The sequence below is a fragment of the Zonotrichia leucophrys genome, chromosome 4, assembly GCF_028769735.1.
Source record: "Zonotrichia leucophrys gambelii isolate GWCS_2022_RI chromosome 4, RI_Zleu_2.0, whole genome shotgun sequence".
Taxonomy (NCBI): domain Eukaryota; kingdom Metazoa; phylum Chordata; class Aves; order Passeriformes; family Passerellidae; genus Zonotrichia; species Zonotrichia leucophrys.
Genome location: NC_088173.1, coordinates 36,293,883 through 36,315,118, shown reverse-complemented (window position 1 = coordinate 36,315,118; position 21,236 = coordinate 36,293,883). Strand labels below are relative to the sequence as shown.

The window sequence follows — 21,236 nt, the reverse complement described above, 5'->3', positions numbered from 1 at the left end:
TGAGGTAGAAGAAAACACCATGCAAAGTGAATGATTTGGTGGTCAATGGCAGGATGGAAAACATGCCTATTGCTTTAGGAGAAAGCACGATAGCAGATCATGCTCTATTACAATATTCAGCTGCTTCTGGTTTTTCCAGGGTGTTAAATTTTTTATGCCTTTTATCCAGAAAATAAATGTAAATGTTGACTCCATGATACCACAGGGAGGTGTCTGTAAGTGAAAGCTGTCCTCCTTAGAGCAAGCAGTCAAGTGATTATGTGAAAGGCAAAAAGGTGAATTCCAGGAAGTTTAAAGCTGCATTCAGAAATGTTTGCATCTGTCTAGAGATTGTTTACTGGAGAGTAGAACATGAGCTGTTATTTTGAGGAAGGGGTGTTCAGCTTTGGTTTGGGGTGTTTAGAGGGCATCCTTGGAACTGATATGCATCCAATTTTAGTAAATCAATGCTGTAAAGTCTCATGTACAGGAGATACACCCATGGTACTATAAATGTGTTCTCATTTGAGGTAGAGAAATATTTTTAATGGTTTTGTAAATTGCTGTTAGCAATTCTTAATGTCTTATTTCCAGCATAACACAAGAGTTAAGGTTAGCTGCATTTGTACAGTATTGCTGTTTGACAGATACACCACGTTTTTATAATTAATTCTCAGGCATTTAATTTTTTGTGATTTTAAGCAGGGTTTTCCTCAGCCCTTATGTGTTCAATTGATATAGAATACTTACTAAAAAAACACCCCAAAACATAGGAATTAAGAGCAAAAATATTCTTTCTGAATTGTGTGGCTCAGAAATTCTGTATTTTGTAGTGGGAACTGTAAAAAGTAAAGTATTACCAACTCTCTTTGCCCTTTGTATAGCCTGTGTTAACCTTCCAGAGAAAATGATCCAAACTGCCCAAGGACTGGGCAAAACCATAGCTCCAAACAGCTAATATTGCCTATAAACCTCATTTTGTCATTTTTTTGGCAGTTAACAGGAGTCATCTAAGCACATGGCAGGAGGAGGGAGGGCCCTTGGCCTCAGCATTCTGCCAAAAGCTGCTAGAAACCTTCTGCCTCCCATGGCATCAATCTGCTCAGGTTTAGCACAGAACAGGCTTGCGAGGAGAGCTCACCACAGCTCTTGTCCAAAATCAGAATCCTGGCATCACAAGTTTTTTGGTCAGCACTGGCCTTCTGCCACAGAGTCCAGTGTTTGACAGAGCAGAGCCTGCTGCAGGCTTCTGTGGACAGACCCCTGTAAGCAAACTTAATACCTCTTGAAGTTGTTTTAGGGCAGGCTGAAATTGCTGAGCTCTGCTGACTCTGCCTTTCTGGCTGGCTTATCTCTTCTATCAAATCTTGTATCTAACATTGTCCCATCCTTCTTCCACTGACCTTTTTGACTAGTGGTATCAAGCCAAGAGTAAGAGTGAGGCAGTGCACTTTAGAGGTTCACAACTGTCCTTCTCATTTTCCTCTTCTAGTAACAGGAGAAGATGGTGGCAGTGAGAATTTATGGCATTACGCAAATGTGTGGTGCAATATGAGCCCAGGGCAGAACTGTTTCTCCAGTCTCAGGGAAGGAGGAGATCTCAAGTGATCCAAACCCTAAAGCTGTGCTAATTGTGCAAGCTATTATTCAAGAATAAGCACACATCTGTCTTGGGAGCTTGGCAATTAGTCCACAGCTCTGGCACACCAGGGAGGGTCTGATATCAAAGTAATCCCTGCAGATTTACAGAAATTGGGATCTGAAAATCTGTCCAGTGATAGATAAATGAGACAACTGACAATAATGGAAGGATTCATGGAAGTCAGTGTGTTGGATTGCTGCTGACAGATAGGGCAGCCTTGATATAGTCAACTGGTATTCTGAGAAACAGCAGTATAATCTTATTTTCCATAGACAGACTTGGTGTGAATGTACCATGGCAAAGTTTTATGGAACAAACCGGCAGAACATTGGATGGGATTTTTGGTTTAGGGAGGGTGGATATTTTAGTGTTTTTATAATGGGGGCAAGAGGAAAGGGAGTTGTTGAAAGATGCCTGGTATCAGATGGGCCATGGATCTACTGGAGGCTTAAACCTCTCACCATCACATAGAGACAGGCTTGGGTTGTATGTTGACTTTTGTGGTTGGAAGTGTACAAATGTCACTTGGAGGGCACATCATCCATGTGTCTAGAAATCTTTATAGTTCCTTTCATTCTTGTGGAAAAAAGGAGAAAAGGAGTTAGCTTTTATTTCAGCTTGTGACTGGTGTGCTAGGCTGGGAAACAAGTATTTGGTTCCTAGCATCACCATGCATTTCCCATGAGATCTTCTGGAAGCTGCAAAGCTCTTCTGTGGCTGAGTTGAGAAAGACAATGTGTAGCTACTTCATGTGGATATTTGGGGATTAATATATTCACGTTCGTCAAGCTGTTTAAGATCTTTGCATCAAAGAGGCTGTAGAGATGGGAAATACAATTGCTTGTTGTCAAGTGGCATTGTTTACTAATACTTTAGGGCTTTGTTTTCAAGGCATCTCAAAGTGTGTTTCTTTTTTTTTTTTTCTTTTGCAAACTGTAGCCTGGATTTCTTTTAAAACAGGTAAGATTTCTGAGAGCTCTTTAATTTCACAAGTGTTTGCCAGCTATTTGACTATCTAGGCAAATCCAATGCAAAGCTAAGACTGAACTTAAATCATCTGGTGTCCCATAAATTGGCCTTTCCATGGAAAGTAGGACCCTGCAGGGCCTAAACTTTGGGATGGTTGCCAGAACCTGCAGGCCATCCCCTGACATGCTGCAGGCTACAGCAAAAGCCATTAGGATCACTTTTTCTAAGGGCTAAGAAAAGGACCAGGAGCAATACAGATGTTACTACATCTGCTGTAGGACAAGTGCAATCTTGCTGAGCAGGTAGGATCCTGGTTCTTGGATTGCTTGCTGTCATAAAATTTTCTTTGCTTGTTCAAGTACAACACAGGACTGTAATTTTATATATCAAAGCCAATTAGTTTTTCACCTGGTAAGAAGAAATAATAACAATGCCATAGTTGCTATTTACCTGTTTCAATAAGGGATTGGAAAGCCCTGTATAAAAGGGATCTATAGCTTGTTTTTAAAATGACAAAATCAAGTGATTTCTCTGGGCAGCCAGCAAGCCAGCGACCAGACCCCGTTCCTGCAGCTCTTATCTGAACAGTACCGAAACTATCTCAGCACAGCATATGGGTGAAGCTTCTGCTGAACGTGATTCCGCTTTTAATTTTAGCCCGAGCGTGGAGAGCCGGTGCTGACTGTGTTTGTGTGTTAATCCCTGCAGCTTTCAGCCGTGCCCCAGTGCCCATGGCTGTGGTCCGAAGGGAGCTGTCCTGCGAGAGTTACCCCATTGAGCTGCGCTGCCCGGGAACAGATGTGATCATGATCGAAAGTGCCAACTACGGCAGGACTGACGATAAAATCTGCGACTCTGATCCTGCTCAGATGGAGAATATCCGCTGTTATCTGCCAGATGCCTATAAGATTATGACTCAAAGGTATAGTGCTTAATATTCTTTGTTTGCTGACTGTCGATTTCTTTAATCCGGAGGGTACACACCAGTTTGTGCGTGTGTTTGCATGAGGAAATGAAGGTGCTTAGTGTGGATGTATGTGCACAGAATTACAGCTATCGTTGCTAAACTGAGGATTTAACCAAGTTGGTTTAGCATCATGCAATATAAATAACATTTCCTGTAAGTATTGCTCATCAGTCATCCTGATTCTCTGTGTCCCAGTTTTCCCTCTGAAATACCTAAATATCAAGGCTCTTAATGAATGTAGAAGTGAAATCTTTCTCAAAATGCATATTCACTAGTTCCTGTGCTGTGTTCAAACAGAAGGCCAGTAATCTCCTTGAAACAATCAATATTTTGTGTTCAGAATAACATTTACAGTTTTGAAGGCACAAAGAGGCATCTGCATCCTTCCTTGTGTTGCCAGGCTTTGTTTTAAGGGAGATCTGAATTTCAAGTCAAGCATTGGTATTCTCATTGATGAATTGCTGAATTTCTGTATAATAACTGTGGCTGTTAAGCCTGGCTGCTGCATATGGAAGTGGTAACTGAGATACAGTCAGACAAGTAGAGAGAATCTTGTCTTGCTTGCAGAGCCAGGGCCTAACAGCCTATTCCAATATAGAGGTATCTTGTTTATGAAAAACCTTTTAAATGTTACTGAATTTTTAAGGATATTTTCTAGCACAAATGGTGTTGTGGGAAGGATTCATAAGTCACAGCTCTTGACATGTAATTGAATTCAGTAATACATTCCTAATGCATGAAAAATTATTTAGTGCATTTGACTGTTAATTAGTAATAGAGATTAGTATTTCAAGGTATTAATAATGGCATTGGCATAGGCAAAGTGTTGCTAATTGATGTCATGACAACATGTGTTTGGGTCCTAACAGTGACCTCATGGCTTAAAGCAGTGCAGGGTTTTAATGAAGCATCTTGCTGCTGTTTGCTGTGAAATGCTTTGCACTAAAATGGGCTGGTGTGAGCAACATGAGTTTCAGCTGTGTTTCACATGCTAACTGCTATATTTGACTTCCTTGAAGAAACTGCTCCATGTTGAGTATTTAGGTCTCAAAATGTTGAGGAGTCTTGTGACAAATGTCCCCACTGCTGCATGTGGCTCCTCTATAAGTTGGCTCCTCTTTAAGACCATTCTTTAAGTTGAACCTCCTTGGGTAGCTGGTTGAATTCCTGTTTATAGGGTTTGTGCCAGCTGCATTTTTGAGAGAAGTGGGAAGGGTAACATTGTGCCATCAGCCAGTGCCTTGGATTCTGTGTGGTTTTAGTGGAATTACTGTAATTCTCCTGTTCAGGTTGTTAGTGGCTTCAAGCAGAAACCCTTAATCCTCTGCATATTGGCAGAATAAAGCCATGTCATCCCCTTTCTGGCCTGTTACAGAGTACAAAGAATTAATTTTTTTTATATATATATTTATTAGTGTCCTCTAGGCCACAGCTCCCGAGCCAAATGCAGAGCTCTGCAACCTTCTGGTCAGTCCCTACATGTAGCAAGTCTGCAATAAACATTGGCCCTTGGGTCAGGGAGGGCACACAATTGTCTTCTGTGCCTGTGGCACTGCAATGAAAACTTCTGGTGATTACTCACCTCCAGGTATCATCACTGCAGGCTCAAATGGCTTAGCAAAGAGTTAGCAGGGATGCTCATCTCTGTGGTAAAATATCTCTGTTCTTCCATGTAGGCAGCAGAAAGTGGTGCTGAAGAGGATGGACACTGAAGGGGGGAAAAGATGTGCAGTCCTATTATTGGGAACTATTGAGTTTCTTGAAAATAAATATAATTCTGGCGTCAAAAGATAGGTAAAAAAGGATAAAATATTCTACTTTGCGTTTTTGTCAGTCTCATTTCTTTTTTTAAGTCTCCATTAATTCAGAGAGTTGAAACAATTTAAAAATAAAGCCATTAAAATGAAATATGTTCTTAAGATGCAAACCAGTCTGTCAGCTCACAGCTCTGAGTACACTTTACAGCTGAGCCTCTGAAAAAAGTAGTTTAAAAGGAAAATTGTGACAGCCTAGTAGTTGTGGCACTAACTATGGCATTTTCTTCTGAAAACCTCTACCTTCAAAATTAATTAATCTAGCAGTATTTGGGTGGGTTTGCAGATGAATGCAGGCTCTGACACAGTGAGCTTGTCTCTGCTAATGCTGCAGGCTGGGGGAGCAGCTGCTGGGAACTGAATTTTGTCGTGACAGTGAAACCTGCATGGTGATTGAAGCTGTCTGTGCATGGGAAGAAGAGTGGTATCTGCAGTGTGTGCTTATTATGCATTGATTAATTATTGCATTCATAAATACACAGTCCCCTTGTAGGCTCCATAGTCAGTTGTCTCACTACTGGCAAATTTTAATCAGCAACACTGCACAGCCACCTCAGACTCATTCTGGCGTGGCTGTGGGCAGGGAGAGAGGGAAAGATGGGAAGGAAAGTGTGTGTGAGACAGAGGTGGTGTTACTGTGTGAGCTGAGGCTGTGAGTGAGCAGATTTATGGTAGATATTAGTGACTGCTCCCCCAGCCCACCCCCATCAAAATAAACCTGAAAAAAAATATCAAAATCCCAACAGCCTGAGCTAACATGTTCCTTTCTTCTGTATGCTTATATAAATTAATTTTTGCAGACGACTACATGAGGTTATTTTGAAAGGGAAATGTATAAATCTTACAGTGTGTTTGTGGAGCCCCCTAAGCAGAGGGAACACAAGGAGTTTTTGCTGCAAGTACTGCCCTGAAACTCTCTACAATCTTGGGAGTATTGCTTGAAGTAAAGGACATTTAAAGAGCTTGTAGGGAGCTATTTTATAGGACATTAAATCTCTGAGTCCTATTTTAGGTTTTTCTTTTTTATTTATTTTTTTTAATTTTGCCAGCTCCTCCTTCAAAAATCCGAGAAGCGGTTGTCCATAGTAGCTCAGAAAGGGTGCTTTATGAACGAAGTTTTTCTGATGTGATTAGAAAAAAAGTTATTTTTTAGCATGTTTGCTTTGGAGAAACATCTTTGCAAGGCCTGTAACAACTAATTAAATTTTAACCCTGCCCATTGTAAATTGTGTGCACTGTACCATGGGAGACTTCTATGCCCTCTCTTGAGTGACTGTGCCACGAAATTAACATATCATCCATTCCAACAGCCAGGGTTCTCTGTGAGCAATAGGGAAAAGTGGCCTCCTATTCCTGTAAGAGTTGCCTTTGTTTTTTTAGTATTAACACATATATTAAAAGCACCCTAAAGGAAAAAGGGAAAAATACAGCTTTTGGTGTGCTCTCTTGAATTTCCTGTTGATGCTTCTCACCAAGGAAGCATCTTGGGTTGAAAGCAAGGGAAGGAAGAAGAGGGGATCAGGTTTTTGCATGTATGTTCACAGAACTTTGTGCTGTCAGTACCACCTTTGCATTTAACTTTGAAGTTTGGAACATTCTTTTCTGTAGACTTTAACCTCAAATGCTGAATAGGTTGGGGAGAGGGAAGTCCCAGTAGGAACAGTAGGAAGTACCTGACGTGTAGGTGCACATACACAGAGCACTTGGATTTTGTACTCTAAAGGCAAGAGCAAGGCTTTCCTTTTGCTTTTTGGATCCTTGTCTACTCCTACCATCATCTGCTACTCTTATTCTGGAGGAAGGAAAGGAGGGATGGAATAACGAGGCAAAATGACAAAACCAGCAGGCAGAGCAGAAGAGACGGGATAAATGTTCACAGGTCTCAGCAGTTTTTCTCAAGATCAAAGCAAAATTCTTTCTGCCCTAGAAGATGTGGAAGGCTCTTGCTGGGGAACTCTCATCTCTCTCAACAGCCAGAGAGCTCAGTTTGCAAAGTAGGCAGCGTTTGCCTTTTGCCACAGCAGAGCCATGCAGAGCTCTTGTATGCTGCTCTTACCACTTCTGGCTTGGGGATGAGGGCTGCTGAAAGCTGCTCAGCTATCTCCTGGCTTTTTCCCTGAAGGGAGGCACAGCTGGGAGCTACTAGATGTCCTGCTGGGCCTGCAGTAGCTTAGCTGAGCTAATTTCCTTTAGGTTTCAGTCTGATCTGCATGGCTTGTCCCTGTGGTTTCGGTGTTGACATCATTGATGAGAATTGCAGGTCAAGACTTAAAGGGGAAAAAAAATAGAAAAAGTGCAAGACTGCAGGAATGTAAGACTGTGGTCAGCTGCTCTTAGATTTCCCTTCTGTTTCATCCAAAGGCCTAATCCTTTTATGTGAGAAGGGCACTCACAATTCTCTTGGTAGTTGGAGGGATGGTAGCAGGCACTTTGCACAGTGTAGGGGAGAATAAATAAATTGAATGAAGCAGCTTGCATTACACTGCAAAGATTTTTCATCTCCTGAAGGGCTATTTTGCTAATGTTTTTGGTTGATGACCTGAAAAATGCAGGACTCTGAAATGAGTGCCATTATTATTGTAATAATATTGCATCTCAAGGCGTGCTGTTATTGATGTTATCATCTCCTGTGATTTTCAAGACACTTCTCAAGTGTCAGTGATCTGCACTTGCATTGGGAAATAAAGAGGCAGGATTACCTGTGTTTTACAGATAGGATCATTCACGTTGGTCATTCATAAAATGGCTGCTGGTTTTGAACAGACTAGATTGGGATGTTCTTGTAGAGTCATGTGTATTAAGTAGCTCATTAGGAAGGTGCAGAGGGCAGGAGAGCTTCAGGCCTGGCGGCTCTGTACTGCCAAGGCCATCAGCAGGACTCAAGGGGATGGCTTCAGCTGAACTGCAGCACAGTTGTGTCAGGCTCTACGAAATTAATGGCATATTTCTTAGAAAACAGCCCCCTGCTTAGATGCTGTCATCACCTCTGACTCAGATACTGAATGCCCTATTTGGTAGGAACCCCCCACCACCCTCCTCTGCATCCTGAGCACATTTGGCTAAGACTGCCAAGATACTACTCATTTTTCTAAATTTGTTACCACACAGATGGCATGAGAAGTACATTTCTGAAGGACTGAGATGCTGCAACAAGAAGCTAGGCTTTCTGGGAAGCCTGAGTCTGGCGCTTTGAGATCTCCACGTGAAAAGCATCAATATGGAAAAATACTAATGTTTCAGTTAAACACTTTTTGTAACCAGCAGAAATCAGTGGGAAATAGTGAAACTTGTGCTCCCTGGATTCTGATTTTGAAGGTTAGAAAACAAGCCTCACCACTTGGTTAAATCATCTATTTTCTTACCATGTGTAAAGATTTTAAAATGAAGGGAATTCTGTTAATTTCACCTGAACCTTGACCCTGGGACAAGGGTCCATACTATATTACTAAGACAGGGAAAAAAAAAATCAAAAGTAGCCAAACAACAACAGTAAGTCCTAGTGGGGTTTTGTGCACTGGGCTGTAGAATCATTCTAAAATAGGTTGCTGCTTCCCAGCCTACACAGTCTTAATTTATCCTGCCTCTTCCTTTCCTGAAAATGATGTCAGAGTAAATTCTTGAAGTGACAGCCCCTTGGAATTGCCCTGGTACCCTAGGAAATCAGGGTTTGCCAGCTCAAACCTCTCAGATCATTGCAGCTGCCATGGTAACAGATGAGGAGGAGGCAGTAGCTTCTGAAGGTAATTAGGTTCCAAACCATGGAAGGCTCTGTAGATCAAAAATAGTGCTTTAGACCTCCCTGGGTACCAGTTGGTAACTGTGGCCAGCTATAAAACACCACACTTACAGTAAATAAATAAATAAATAGATGGTTGTATTGTGCTGTAGCTCTTGGGTTTTGGTTGCTGTTACCATGTCACTCCAGCACATTGCCATTTGGGAAAATCCAAAAAAAAAAAAAACTGGGAAAGCAACATGCAACCAGCAGCTTCTGTGGCCAATGCTCCTGTGGAAAAGCTCCCTTGATGTGGGCATGCTGGAGAAAGTAATCTCTGCTGTTCTCTAAGTTTCAGTTTTTCCAACTATTTTGTTGTGTTTCTTTCCAGTTTCCCCCCAACCCTGGCCTTAACTGAGAGAGAAGACTCAGGATAATCTCTTGGGTAAATCATACGTTGAAGTGGCCTCAGAATCTCTGAGCACATGATGTGCTGAATTCCATGCAGGAGAAATCCAGGTTTATTACTTAACTAGTGTGAAAGTGGCCACCTCCAGCCTGTCAGAGGGAAGGAACCAGCCAGCCCTTGGCAGCCTTTCACACGTAGCTTTTTCCAGTGGGAGAAGACCTGTGTGAAACATACTCCTGTCATCTGTTTTTCTTCTGAGTGTTTGAGGCTTGTTGAGAGCATCAGCTCAATTGTTAACGTGGGAGGAAGGGTTGGGCAAGGATGGATGTGTTGCTGGCAGCAGAGTCCTGGATCCACAAGAAGGGTGCTCAGGGAAGATGCAGCTTTGGGCTCTTGGGTGTTGTTCTCTGCTTTGGCTGAAACAGGTTTTGTACCATGCAATCATTATCCAAAGTGCCCAAAGAGCAAGGTTTAGAGCCAGGCATCTGCATGTGGTATTTCAGGGTCCCCCGTGGCAGGAAGGAAATGATGAATCTGACTCTATGTTCTTAGAAGTCTAATTTATTATTTTATGATATTATATTGTATTAAAGAACACTGTATTATACTATGCTGTACTAAAGAATAGAGAAAGGATACTTACAGAAGGCTTAACAAGATACTAATTAAGAATGCGTGACCTCTTCCAGAGTCTGGGCACAGCTGGACGGTGATTGGTCATTAAATAAAAGCAATTCACCTGTTGGATAAACAATCTCCAACCACATTCCAAAGCAGCAAAACAGGGAGAAGCAAATGAGATACTATTATTTTCTTTTTTCTCTGAGGCTTCTCAGCTTCCCAGGAGAAGAAATCCTGGGGAAGGGATTTTTCAGAAAACATGGTGACATCTGCATGCTTCCTGTGGCACCTCCTGTTGATTACCTAAGCAGCTGAAGTGTTAAACATCAAAGATGCTTTTGCTCAGTCTTCCTGCATCTTCCATCCACCCAAAAGTGGCAGTCATGTGAGGCTCTCACAGGAATTGGCCTTCAGGTGCTTGGTCTTCTTGTCACAAGGCTTAAATCTGTGCAAAGCATTGCAAGATAGTCTGTGAGGTTTGTTCAGGCTAAGTGGACTTATACTATCTTAAGATAACAAAGCAAAAGTTTCTTTTGATTAGAAAGATGTGTGCACACTTCTTTTCTGGTTGGTTTTCTGGTTAGGAATGATGTCTGAAGGACTGTGAGGTAAGATGGCTTTGAAGTAATGCATCTATATCACTTTCTTTTGCTTCTTTCTTTCTTCATGTACAAAAGAGCTCAGTTAGTCTGTGCCTGAGGTCGAAATTGGGTTTATACACAGGGGATTGTCTATTCTCTAGGACATTTCAAAGCTTTCATTCAGCACACTTTTGACTGCATCGTTTGTGGAATCTTTGGAGCTTGAGCTCCATGTTCCGTTCCAAGATGTGTAAAACCAGCACTGGCTTACACCACACCGTCTGCGTGTGTGCCTGGGGTTTCTGTGCCTCTTTGCAGGGCTGGAAGCGCTCCCTGCAGACCTCCCTCACCTTTGCACGCTTGCAGTTTGGCATCCACAGCTTGGCTGTGCATTATGTGTGATCACTCTGCTGATACCAAATGCAAACAGGCAAAAGTTGCCCATTAGACACAAACCATTTGCTTGCCAGCATCAAAAATATGGACTGATGCAGGCAGTGTTCCTGGATGATCGGTTCAATGTGGTCCTTAAATTTAGGTGTGAGTTTTGTTAGAGGGATAAACTGAAGTTTATTTCAACCTCTTTGGGAAAAAGAGGGAAGGAATGACAGTTACTGGAAGCGGTGACCCAAGAACAGGTTTTGCTGCCCATTGTAATTCAGGAGAAGGATTTTATGTATCAGTAAGTGGAGTGCATAAGAAATGCCAGGCCACATTTGTGATGTAAAGAAAGGGCAGGATATGGAATTTGATTAGAGCCATCTTCTATGCATTATGTATAAGATAATACATTGGTGTCAGTTATATTGAGTAGAAGCCTTAATTCAGCTTGAGTCCTGCTGACATCGTAAACTGGGAGACAGGGAGTGGTTTATGGGCAATAGTGGAGTCTCCAGACTGAATTATGGCCTCAGCATTCAGTCTGTTACCGAGAGCTGCAGCTGGTAGCAGGCAGTATATTACATGCTTTTACCCAGAGTAGGGCTGGTGACAAGGAAGGGAAAAACTTTATCACAGAGGCACTGTGAGGAATGGAAGACTGAGTTATGGGCAAGACAACAATAGAGAACTATAAAACTAATGCAAGAGAAGGAGGGAGGATTTTGAGCTGGCCAGAAGGAAAGATGCCAGAATGGGGATAGAGTTTCCCCATGCAGTCACTGGTTTGCCCCTGTGCCTGCTGTCCTGCCTCCCTCAGGGCAGGATGTGGCATTCCATAGTGGGCAGGGACTATTTCTGCCACTCCCATGCCTTTATTTGTTCTTGTTCCCTCGTAGTTAGAGATTGCCTTTCACTCCAATGCCCAAGATTTTTAGTATCCTTTTAGATTTTCAGCTGTAATTGTAATGTTGTATTTTTGCTGTCTGTATAAATGGTCAAATCCTTTCTGAGTCTCATAAAGTCCCTGGTCATGGTGACTTGCAGGAGCTCTAAGTCCAGCAGGATAATAGCTTCCTGTGTCAAAAATTAATGTTAGTTCTTAATTTCTTTGCCATCCTTCCTCATTGTGGAGACAGAGGCACCCAAGCTACCTTTGCCGTTTCTGTTCCTTAGCTTGTATTCATTTGTCATATGGCTTCTAACCTTTCTGTTCTCCAAGGGAGAACGTGATGATCTTTCAAATATTTCTTCTTGTGGGAGCTGGTATGGATTTTTGTTACAAGTGTGTGAAGGTTCTTGTTGTTCTCCCTGAATACCCTTCATTTTTAGCAAACCCAAAAGGACAGAAGAGGGAGAAAAAAAAGTGTGATGAATTTGAGAGTTTGAGGTCATTTCTCTCTGTAAAGCCTGCTTCCGCTCTTCCTTTTCCAAAGTGGCTTTGAATTACACAGAATGTTCCTTTTGACTCGAGTATTACACCCACACAAATACAATTGCATCCTTCCCTAAAAGGCCTGCTCTGCTCCTAATAAATTATTAGTTCTCTTGGTTGCTTGGAACAGATTGTTCCACTTAAACGATTACAGTGGTGCCAGCTAGTACTGATGGAAAAGGAAAGTCTGGTCCTGGATACTAGCAAATGTGTGGAGTAAAATATCAGTGTCCATTAGGTTGGAGGGTGTGACGGTGCTCACAGGGGTCTTTGGATGAGAGAAGAGATGAGGATCTGACTCCATGTTTCAGAAGGTTTAATTTATTATTTTATGATATATATTATATTAAAACTATACTAAAAGAATAGAAGAAAGGATTTCATCAGAAGGCTAGCTAAGAATAGAATAGGAAAGAGTGATAACAAAGGCTTGTGGCTCGGACTTTCTGTCCAAGCCAGCTCACTGTGATTGGCCATTAATTAGAAACAACCACATGAGACCAATCACAGATCCACCTGTTGCATTCCACAGCAGCAGGTAATCATTGTTTACATTTTGTTCCTGAGGCCTCTCTGCTTCTCAGGAGGAAAAATCCTAAGGAAAGGATTTTTCATAAAAGATGTCTGTGACAGGAGGCAGCAAGGCTAGTTCTGGAAAAAGGATAGTGCTTGTTACAGGCATTCAGGGTCTTAGTCACACATAGTGGAGCACTATAACCTTGTCACTGATGTTGGTGGACTGGAAGTGTGCTCAAGTTGGTATCCCATGTGATTTTCCCATGGGTCATGGAAAATTTCACATAAAAATGCAGATGAGTCATTGTCATCATTGATATTACAGGGAGCAAAGAAGACACCTCCTAAAAAACCTAAGCCTGCCAGTGTCAGATACACCTCAAAACCCTTTTTAATTATTGGCAAGGTTACTGAGAGCTGAAGACAGGTATCTAATATCCAAGACACCTTAAAAAGACCCCGAACCCCTTAATGATACAAACACACAAAGAGTATAGGTCACCTTCAATGCAGTGGATTAGCCGGAGCTCTGGAAAATCAATTTTGTTTGATTAGGTGCACTTGGAGCTAGATGGAAAGAGTTAAAGGCAGGCACCAAACAATGCAGGGTAGTGCCTGTTGTGGTGGGCTGCAGTCCAGAGAACACTTTGGAGCCTGTGTAGCTGTGCATGTGACAGGAGCTGCCTCAAGTCAGCATGGAGGTACAAGCCTTCCAGGAAATCTCAGCTCAGAGAGAGAGGTCTCTCCTCATTTTTGTGGCCTGGATGGCATCCAGATGGTAAAAGCACCCAGTGGTTCACCTCACCGAATCACTGGAAGTCAAGGGCAGCTCACCCACCACCTACTTTGCTGCAAACCACATGGGTTGGTGAGCCAAGCACCATAATCACTACTTCGCTAGTGTCTGTTGATTGTGAGGGGGAAGCCTTCTATGCCCAGAGGTGGCTGAAGGGATAGTGAAGTTGTAAACACTTAAAAACCAAAAGTACTCCATAAAATAGAGTAAAGGGAGAGAAAGAGGATGGAGGTTTTGTTGTATAGTGCTTAAAAGGCACTTTGTTGCATCAGCTAGATTCAATGCCAGCTGACACAGTGTGCCCCAAAGATGTTTTTTATCAGGAAACGTTGGTTTGGTATAGAAACCTTCTATACAGGTGTAGAATCCTTCAGAATGACCCAGGTATTTGTGCTTGTACTGACAATAGATGAAATAAATTCCTTTATTCCCTTCTCCATAGCTTAAATTTTAAAGATTTAAAAGCACTTAAAAGCACCCATTGCAGCCAGGAGCCTGACTCCCACTGAACTGGCATGAGTCCTGAGGTCTCAATGTCCAGAAATTTCTTTTCAAAATGGAAGTTCACTCTTAAATGGCTCTAGTGCCTTTTAATATTTTGCTCATGATCTAATTTGGATCTTAAGTATACCAATTTGGAAACAGCCTGCCTGACATCAAGCTATGAGTTTTTAAACTCATATGGTTTAATAAGATTAACTTGGTGCAGTTCTGATACAGTCTTCAGTGAAAGCTTATTCAAATTAAGAATCAGTCAGAGGGGAAGTAGCCTCAAGCATAAAGTAGGAGTGAGGTGGTGCCAAAAATCAGGGCTCCGAGAAGCTTTGTTGTCTCAGACTTTGCTGAGAGCAGAAACCTTTACTGCCAAATTAATGCACTAAGAGGGGAGGGGGAAAATAGCATAATTAAGAGATTAAAGCCCAATATTCCCTTTTTCAGCTGTCATCTTTGGAGATGTACACAAATATGCACCCATGGAAATGGATGCATAGTTCAGTTTTTTTTTTTTTTTGAGACTCCAGAATATGTATTAAAATATGTGGGAACTCTCTTACATGTCTGCTTGAGTTATGGAGAATATTCACAAAGTACAGCAGGGCCACTAAAATTAATGAATAAATAAGTGAGTTTGAAGAGTATACCTGCCAAATCTGTGTTTTGGGGCTCTTCTGCATAAAATAATTAATTCATGTATTTTAATAATGTTAGTTTCTTCCAGTGTTTGCTTGCATTTCAGCAACAGAGTATCTCCACCATAAATTTACTTTCCCTCACTGTTGGTAGGGGAAGTCCTGATTGTGTAACCTCTTTTAACCCAAGGTTACACATTAATCCCCTTCCTCCCAGGGGGACCACCCTCAAGTTTGGCAAATACTGTGTGATTTCCAAATGTGCACCATATTGATAACATGTATATGGAATTGGGGCCCTTTTGGTTCTGATTTGAATTCTGAGCGTGTAGTGCATTTTTCTTCTTCCATGAAGAGGAAAACTCTCAGCAGAGTTTCCATGCATAATTTCATTCCACTGTTTCAGCAGGAATAATGCAGATGTGAAAGAGGAATGTGAAATCCAAGAGCATACCACTTTTTGAATATCACAAATTTTATTAGGGGCATTACAGGAAGGAGGAAATCTGTAGGACAGATTGGTCACAGTCCAGTGTTGCTCAGTAAGAAGATAAACAAAGCTGCAGTGCCTGTGGTGCTAATTTAAAGTTGTGTTTAGCATTGGCTACAGGAATGGCTGAAGGGTTTTAGCTGTGAGTATGAGGCCCTGAAGTAAACACTGGGTAATTTTGAAATCCCTGTTCTGTGAGAGGAGCCATCATCAGGTGTTGGTGGTCCATGGGAGGGCTTAACTAGAGCAAAATACAAATATAAATTGACCACACAGGAAAATTAAAAACAAAAAGACACTGACATTTGCAGGGTATATCTTTTATAAGGGTTATGAAAATGTGCCTGTCCTGTCTTCTGTGGCATTTAAAAATACACTGAAAATAAAGGTGGTGGTCTGTTGGAGTCGGTTGCTGTATGGCATAGCTTGGTTGTCTTTATCTGGGCAAAGCTATTGCAGAAATGGTTAACTTGCAAAAGAAAGAGTAGCCAGAACGTTTTCTTTCTGGAGAAGTGTACAAAGTCTAGTTTGGTTACATGAAGTGTTTCTCTGTGCTTCCTTCCCTCTCCCAGATGGCTATTGGCAAAATAGACAGGATGCAGTATGATGTTTTAAGTGTATGCATTTCTTTAATGTGCAACATTTGGCATGTTTGTATATACATCTAGAGTGACTGCATATATGTAGAGAAGGATGTGCATATGAGAAAGTACAGCAACATGTGCACAGAAAAATAGCAAATGACAGACTTTTTTAAGGAGAAAACAGCACAATTCTTGCCTTGCATTTGCCCAAAGAACAGAACTGGTTTGATATCAAGAAGGAAGCAGAAGCAGCACACAGTCTCTTCAGAGCTGATACCAGGAGCTGGTAACACCCACAAGACCCCAAAGGTATTGCAGCAGACTAGCAAATCCAAATTGCATTATGATGTAGATGTTGGTCATTTGGGTTTCTTCAAAATTGAAAACAAAGCAAGAAAGTTATGCTGCCCTGTATATCTGTTAAGCCCATGCTTCTATGTCACATATCATGCTGAAAAATTGCTGCCTTAATATCCCATACAGGTGTCATGACTTCCAGCTTGGCACCTCCAAGCTTTTATGACTGCTGATCAATGAGCTCACACTGTGGCTGTATATCCCACTGCTGCCCACTGTGTGTAAGACCACAGTAGGCAAATGGGGTCCAAGGGAGCTGGCTTCATAACATGCCCACGAATTTAGCTTTTGACTTCCAGCTGCCTAAATTTTTCCTTCTTGTCCAAGCTTTTCATTTGATTATCATGTTATTATCATCTCATTATTTGGCATCAGAGATAGCTGTAACTCTTGCTTTAATACTTTCCGTTTTCTCCTGGCTTTACTTTCTGCTGGACTTTTTCTTTCTTCTTAGGCACTTCTCAGCTCCTTTTGCTCCCAGGTGATCACTCTGTTTGCTCTATGCTATTATTGCTTATTTCTAAGTAATCCTTATGTCCTTTTTTTTTAAATGTGGTTTCAGGGACAGTTATTAGGCTGTGTGGAGGTGTAGGTCCTGTACTGCCCTGGAGTGAAGTCAGAGTACCCTGATTTGGAGGTGTCTGTGTTCCAAACAGCCTTTGTGTGGCTGCGCCAGGAGGTGCTTCCCATGGGGACAGCATCCCCAGGGAGGGCATTCCTATTGGCAGTGTCTTCCTACTGCCAGCAATATGTGGGGAAGCAGGTGGGTAGGTAAAATCCTCTTTTGGCACTGAAGAGGCAATCTGTGTTTTGCTGGGGAGCATCGTATAGCTGGGATTTCTTTGATGTTGCACAGTCAGCTGGTGTGGAATTAAGTTAATGTTTCACAGTGCTTTTGTTCTGTGGCTGTGTCCAGCCCCTTCAGTCTTCCCAGCTCCCAATGAGGTGAGTCCCTTGGCTTTTGCTGGCCTGTGCATGTGGCTCTGTCGGTGCTGGCAGATCAATCCGTGTTTGTGTTCCTGGCCTTGAGCTGTGCTCTCAGATGGCAACAGCCCTGACTGTGGAGACTTTTGCTGCCATTTCAGCTCAGCTTTGAGCAAATGATCATGCTTTGCTGAGGCTCTGAGTAACCTGAGATGGTGTGCAAGGCAAGGTGAGCAGCAGAGCAGGGTGAAAAGTACAGGGCTGCGTGCACTGGAAGCAGCCCCAGGTTTGTTTGGAGCCTGGGTGTGATCAATGATGTTTCTAACAGTGTTTTTGGAGCGTGGAGAACCTGATTCTGGAGGGTCTGGGGTAATGCAAAGCGCTGTTGAGATTTAGTAGCTCAGTTCAACTGAGAACATTTCCTGAATCACGGTGGTCATCTCTGCAAGCAGATGTTAGCAGGATCCAGAATATCACGTTTGCAAGTCCCCTGCTGCAGCTTTCAGGAGGCCACAGAGAGGGCAGAGAAATGTGCTGGGCTGTAGGGAGGATGAGGAGCACTATGCAGTGAAACCTGGTTAATTCGAGGAATTGGCTTTCTCCATCATGTAGTAAATTCATTAGTCATGTAGGGTGAGGAAGTTGATTTATGGCTATTAACTATATTGAATTGACAAAAGTAGCTTCTTGAAATTTAGTAGCCAAAATTAAGGCCTCTCAGGCATTAACAGATTAGACTGCTTAAAACAATTTAATTATTTATCCTGTGCAAATGGGATAGGATATTCTAAAATGATGCCTGTACTGCTTTAGACATATTTTAGTGTACTTGTGATTAAAGGTCTGTTTGTAAATCCTGCTAATTGACTGTTGGCACAGAGTGGTGGAGGAAAGCAAGGACCTTGGCTGAGACTTAAAAATTTTTAATTTTGGGAATTTAATTAAAAAAAAAAAAAAGAGAAAAAATATACCAGTCTGGTTTGAGCTAATGCTCTCTTCTTCTGTCTTCTGCTTCCCGTGAACTCTATCAACATCTGTTCATACAGGAGTTAAAGGAGAAAAAAGGGAGGCTATTAATAGCACAGTGTGTCTGTGTTAAAACTCAGTATTATGTATTTATATTGCTATTTTTATTGTGTAGTATGTGGATTAGGTGAGGTCCCATCATGATAGCATCTGCACATACATCATTCCCCACCTGGAAACCTTAAAATATCAGTGTAGGTTTTTTTTTTTTTTTTTTGTGGGTGATCATGGCATGCAGTCATATCATCTCCAAAGGAAATGACTGTGCTGGAAGTGGCTCGTCCTTAAGTGCCATCCTACCCAGAAAGAGAAGGAAATAATTAAGATGACATGAATTATGTAGAACAGACTTGAATAAAGAGTGACAGAAGGGCTGGCTTTGACAGCTGGATGTTAAATGAAATTTGTTTCTGTTGTTATAGATGCATAGCCTGTTTTTAAATGTATAATTTATTTAGATTTATTTAAGGGGTAGAGGAAAGAAACAAGAAATCCCTGATGCGGAGAATTGAAATAATGAGTTGTTATACAAACATAAATAGTCATTACAAAATATTTTATTGGTCTATTTTTGCTGTATTTATAAGGGCATTTTAAGACTCTTTGAGTCTGCATTTTACATGCATGCAAATACATGCTACATTTTACCCTGCAATCCTTACTGCGTGCTTAATTGAGTTGATAGCAAAAAGACATGAATGCTCCTGACTGCTTCAGCTTGCTCTGGGGAGAGAATGAATTTTTCATCTTTTCCAGAAGAGAATTTATCCTGAATGGCTGTTTCTCAGATTGTGTTTTATTACTCATACCTGTAAGAAGGCTGAAGCTGTAGGTGTGGGAAGGCTTTCTACTCTAAGCTGTAGGAACTTCGGCTGTGAAGTTGGAACATCTACAGAGAAGAACTTAATTGTGTTATAATTGGGGGTGTGAGTGTGTGTAGACGTAAGGGTAGGGGGAAAGGGCTGTTTCCCCCCAGAAAAGCTTTCAGATGGTTGGCTGGAGTAGAACTGATCCTCTGGTTAGGATGGTATAATGCTTTATTGATGTGTCCAGCAACACTGTTGACCAAGGATTTTATAGAGGGATGGGAGGAATTATTTCATCTGGATTTGTTAGACCAGGTCACATAGGTACTCATTTGCTATTTGCGCATGACTTTTCCACTTATATTATATGCAAATATGTACTATTACTATAAATTTTAATTTTTGTCAAGAACTTTTCTTTCAAAATTGAGTGTTCAGTAGGCCATACTTATTTTATGGAGATTAGGCTGAAGGAGTGCTTAGGACTCAGTAGTCCTGAGGCAGGTAAAGACAGTAAAACTTGCCTTCAGAGGAAATTCTTGCCTCCCCTCCTCTGATTACTTCTGTCCTCCTGTTTCACCATATATAAAATTAGACATGTTTTTATCAATTTTTAAAATTTTTTTTTTTTTTTTTTTGGCGTCCTGATATTGTCTCTGAGCTTTTGGGCATCCTTGGGGAAAATAGCAGAGGTTTATGTTCTCCTTGCCAGCTCTGTGCATTTGCTTTTCTCAGTGTGAGCACCACCTGGGGTTTTTAAGGTTTATATATCTGTTATGTGTAGAAAGAGATCTCTTCCTGCCTGTCCATGGCATTTGCTTTTCCTTTAGTTTTTTTGAAATCAATTGATGTCACTGATCTTTCTGCTTCTCCTGCTCCTGTTTGTTGCAGATGTATTTGATTCCTTTGATTGCTGCTGACAGCAGGACTCTCTGATAATCTCTATCTCTGGGTGATTGTTTAATTGCCTCTATGCCCCCAGTAATATGGTCTGGAATTTGTCACTTTGGTCTTGAAAATCGTACAGTGTGCAGTTTGCTCACAGGTGTTTTGTGGCACTTACAGAGAACTCAAAATTGAGCCACTTTCTTTTCTGTTTTTGTGTATAGACTCCCAAAATTGCTCTCTTGCATGGTGAAGTGGAGCTGGTTTGAAGTTTGGGAGGCACACAGGCAGCAGTTCTGAGGGACAGTGGGTGGCATGGCCAAAATCTCTGATTCCCTCTCCCATGCAAACATGCCATTTACAAATTCAACAGGGTAGGGAGGGCAGCTTCCCACACCCTCCACTCCTCATCCCAGCTCCACCCAGAAGCATGCAATGTGTGGGTCATTGAATAATTCTCATTCTTCGTTGCCCTAAAATGAAAGCTGGAGACCTGCTCTGGTCAAGTATTAAGTTGCAGAAAGGGTAATTCATTGTTATATACTTGTATACCTCAGTTGCCTGCGCTGGGTGACTGAGCAAATGAGAATTTCAGCAGGGCAGCAGGAGCAGAGTTCTATGGCCAAAGCCTCTGGCATTTCTTATGTTCCTACAGTTTTTTCTTGTGTGCTTTCTTAGAAAAAAAACTGAAGAAAATAAATTTTTTCTCAGTTAAGGAATGCAGCAGATACTGATAGCTGTTTGAAACTGTTACTGCCAATAGCTTCTTTTTCTGCTCTATTTTCTGCTTAGATGCTGCTTGATGTGGAAATGGGTGCTATAGATTTATTTTAGTATTAATTTATATGGGAGAGATTACTTGTGAACAGTAAATAAAATTCTGTTTCTGAAGAAATACTAGAAAATTGGATGTTTGTGACAACCTTGTGTATTGAAATGCATGGTTACATCAATAGATGCCAAAGAAACATATTGGGTAATCTGTAAAGTTCACAAAGTATCATTTTTTACCAACATTTAAAAGATAATGAAGGAGAATGACAGTGTCTATATTAGTAGAGTCTTAATTTTAATTAATTGTTGTGATTTTTTCTGCACATAAAGGCTTGCATCTGTGTTACTTAGCTCTTTGGTCTGACAAGTACTTTTGCCTCTTAGAGAAATTTTGATTCAAAAAAGATACTGTAAGCACCTTTGAGAGAGAAGAAAGGT

General features: G+C 41.5%; 1 protein-coding gene across 25 annotated transcripts in view; it reads left to right on the top strand.

The window, feature by feature from the left end:
- Window positions 1-21,236, top strand: part of ADGRL3 (adhesion G protein-coupled receptor L3) — a 498,089-nt gene that overhangs the window by 233,442 nt on the left and 243,411 nt on the right. For 24 of the 25 annotated variants that reach the window (XR_010439890.1, XM_064711138.1, XM_064711142.1 and 21 more), the window contains exons 4-5: window positions 2,561-2,581; window positions 3,299-3,512. Coding sequence is in view for 24 of the 25 variants with exons in the window: in XM_064711138.1 (XP_064567208.1) it covers window positions 2,561-2,581; window positions 3,299-3,512 (235 nt within the window). In the remaining variant the exon portion in view is untranslated. The remainder of the gene's footprint in view (window positions 1-2,560; window positions 2,582-3,298; window positions 3,513-21,236) is intronic. The other variant, XM_064711122.1, reaches the window with a different exon arrangement.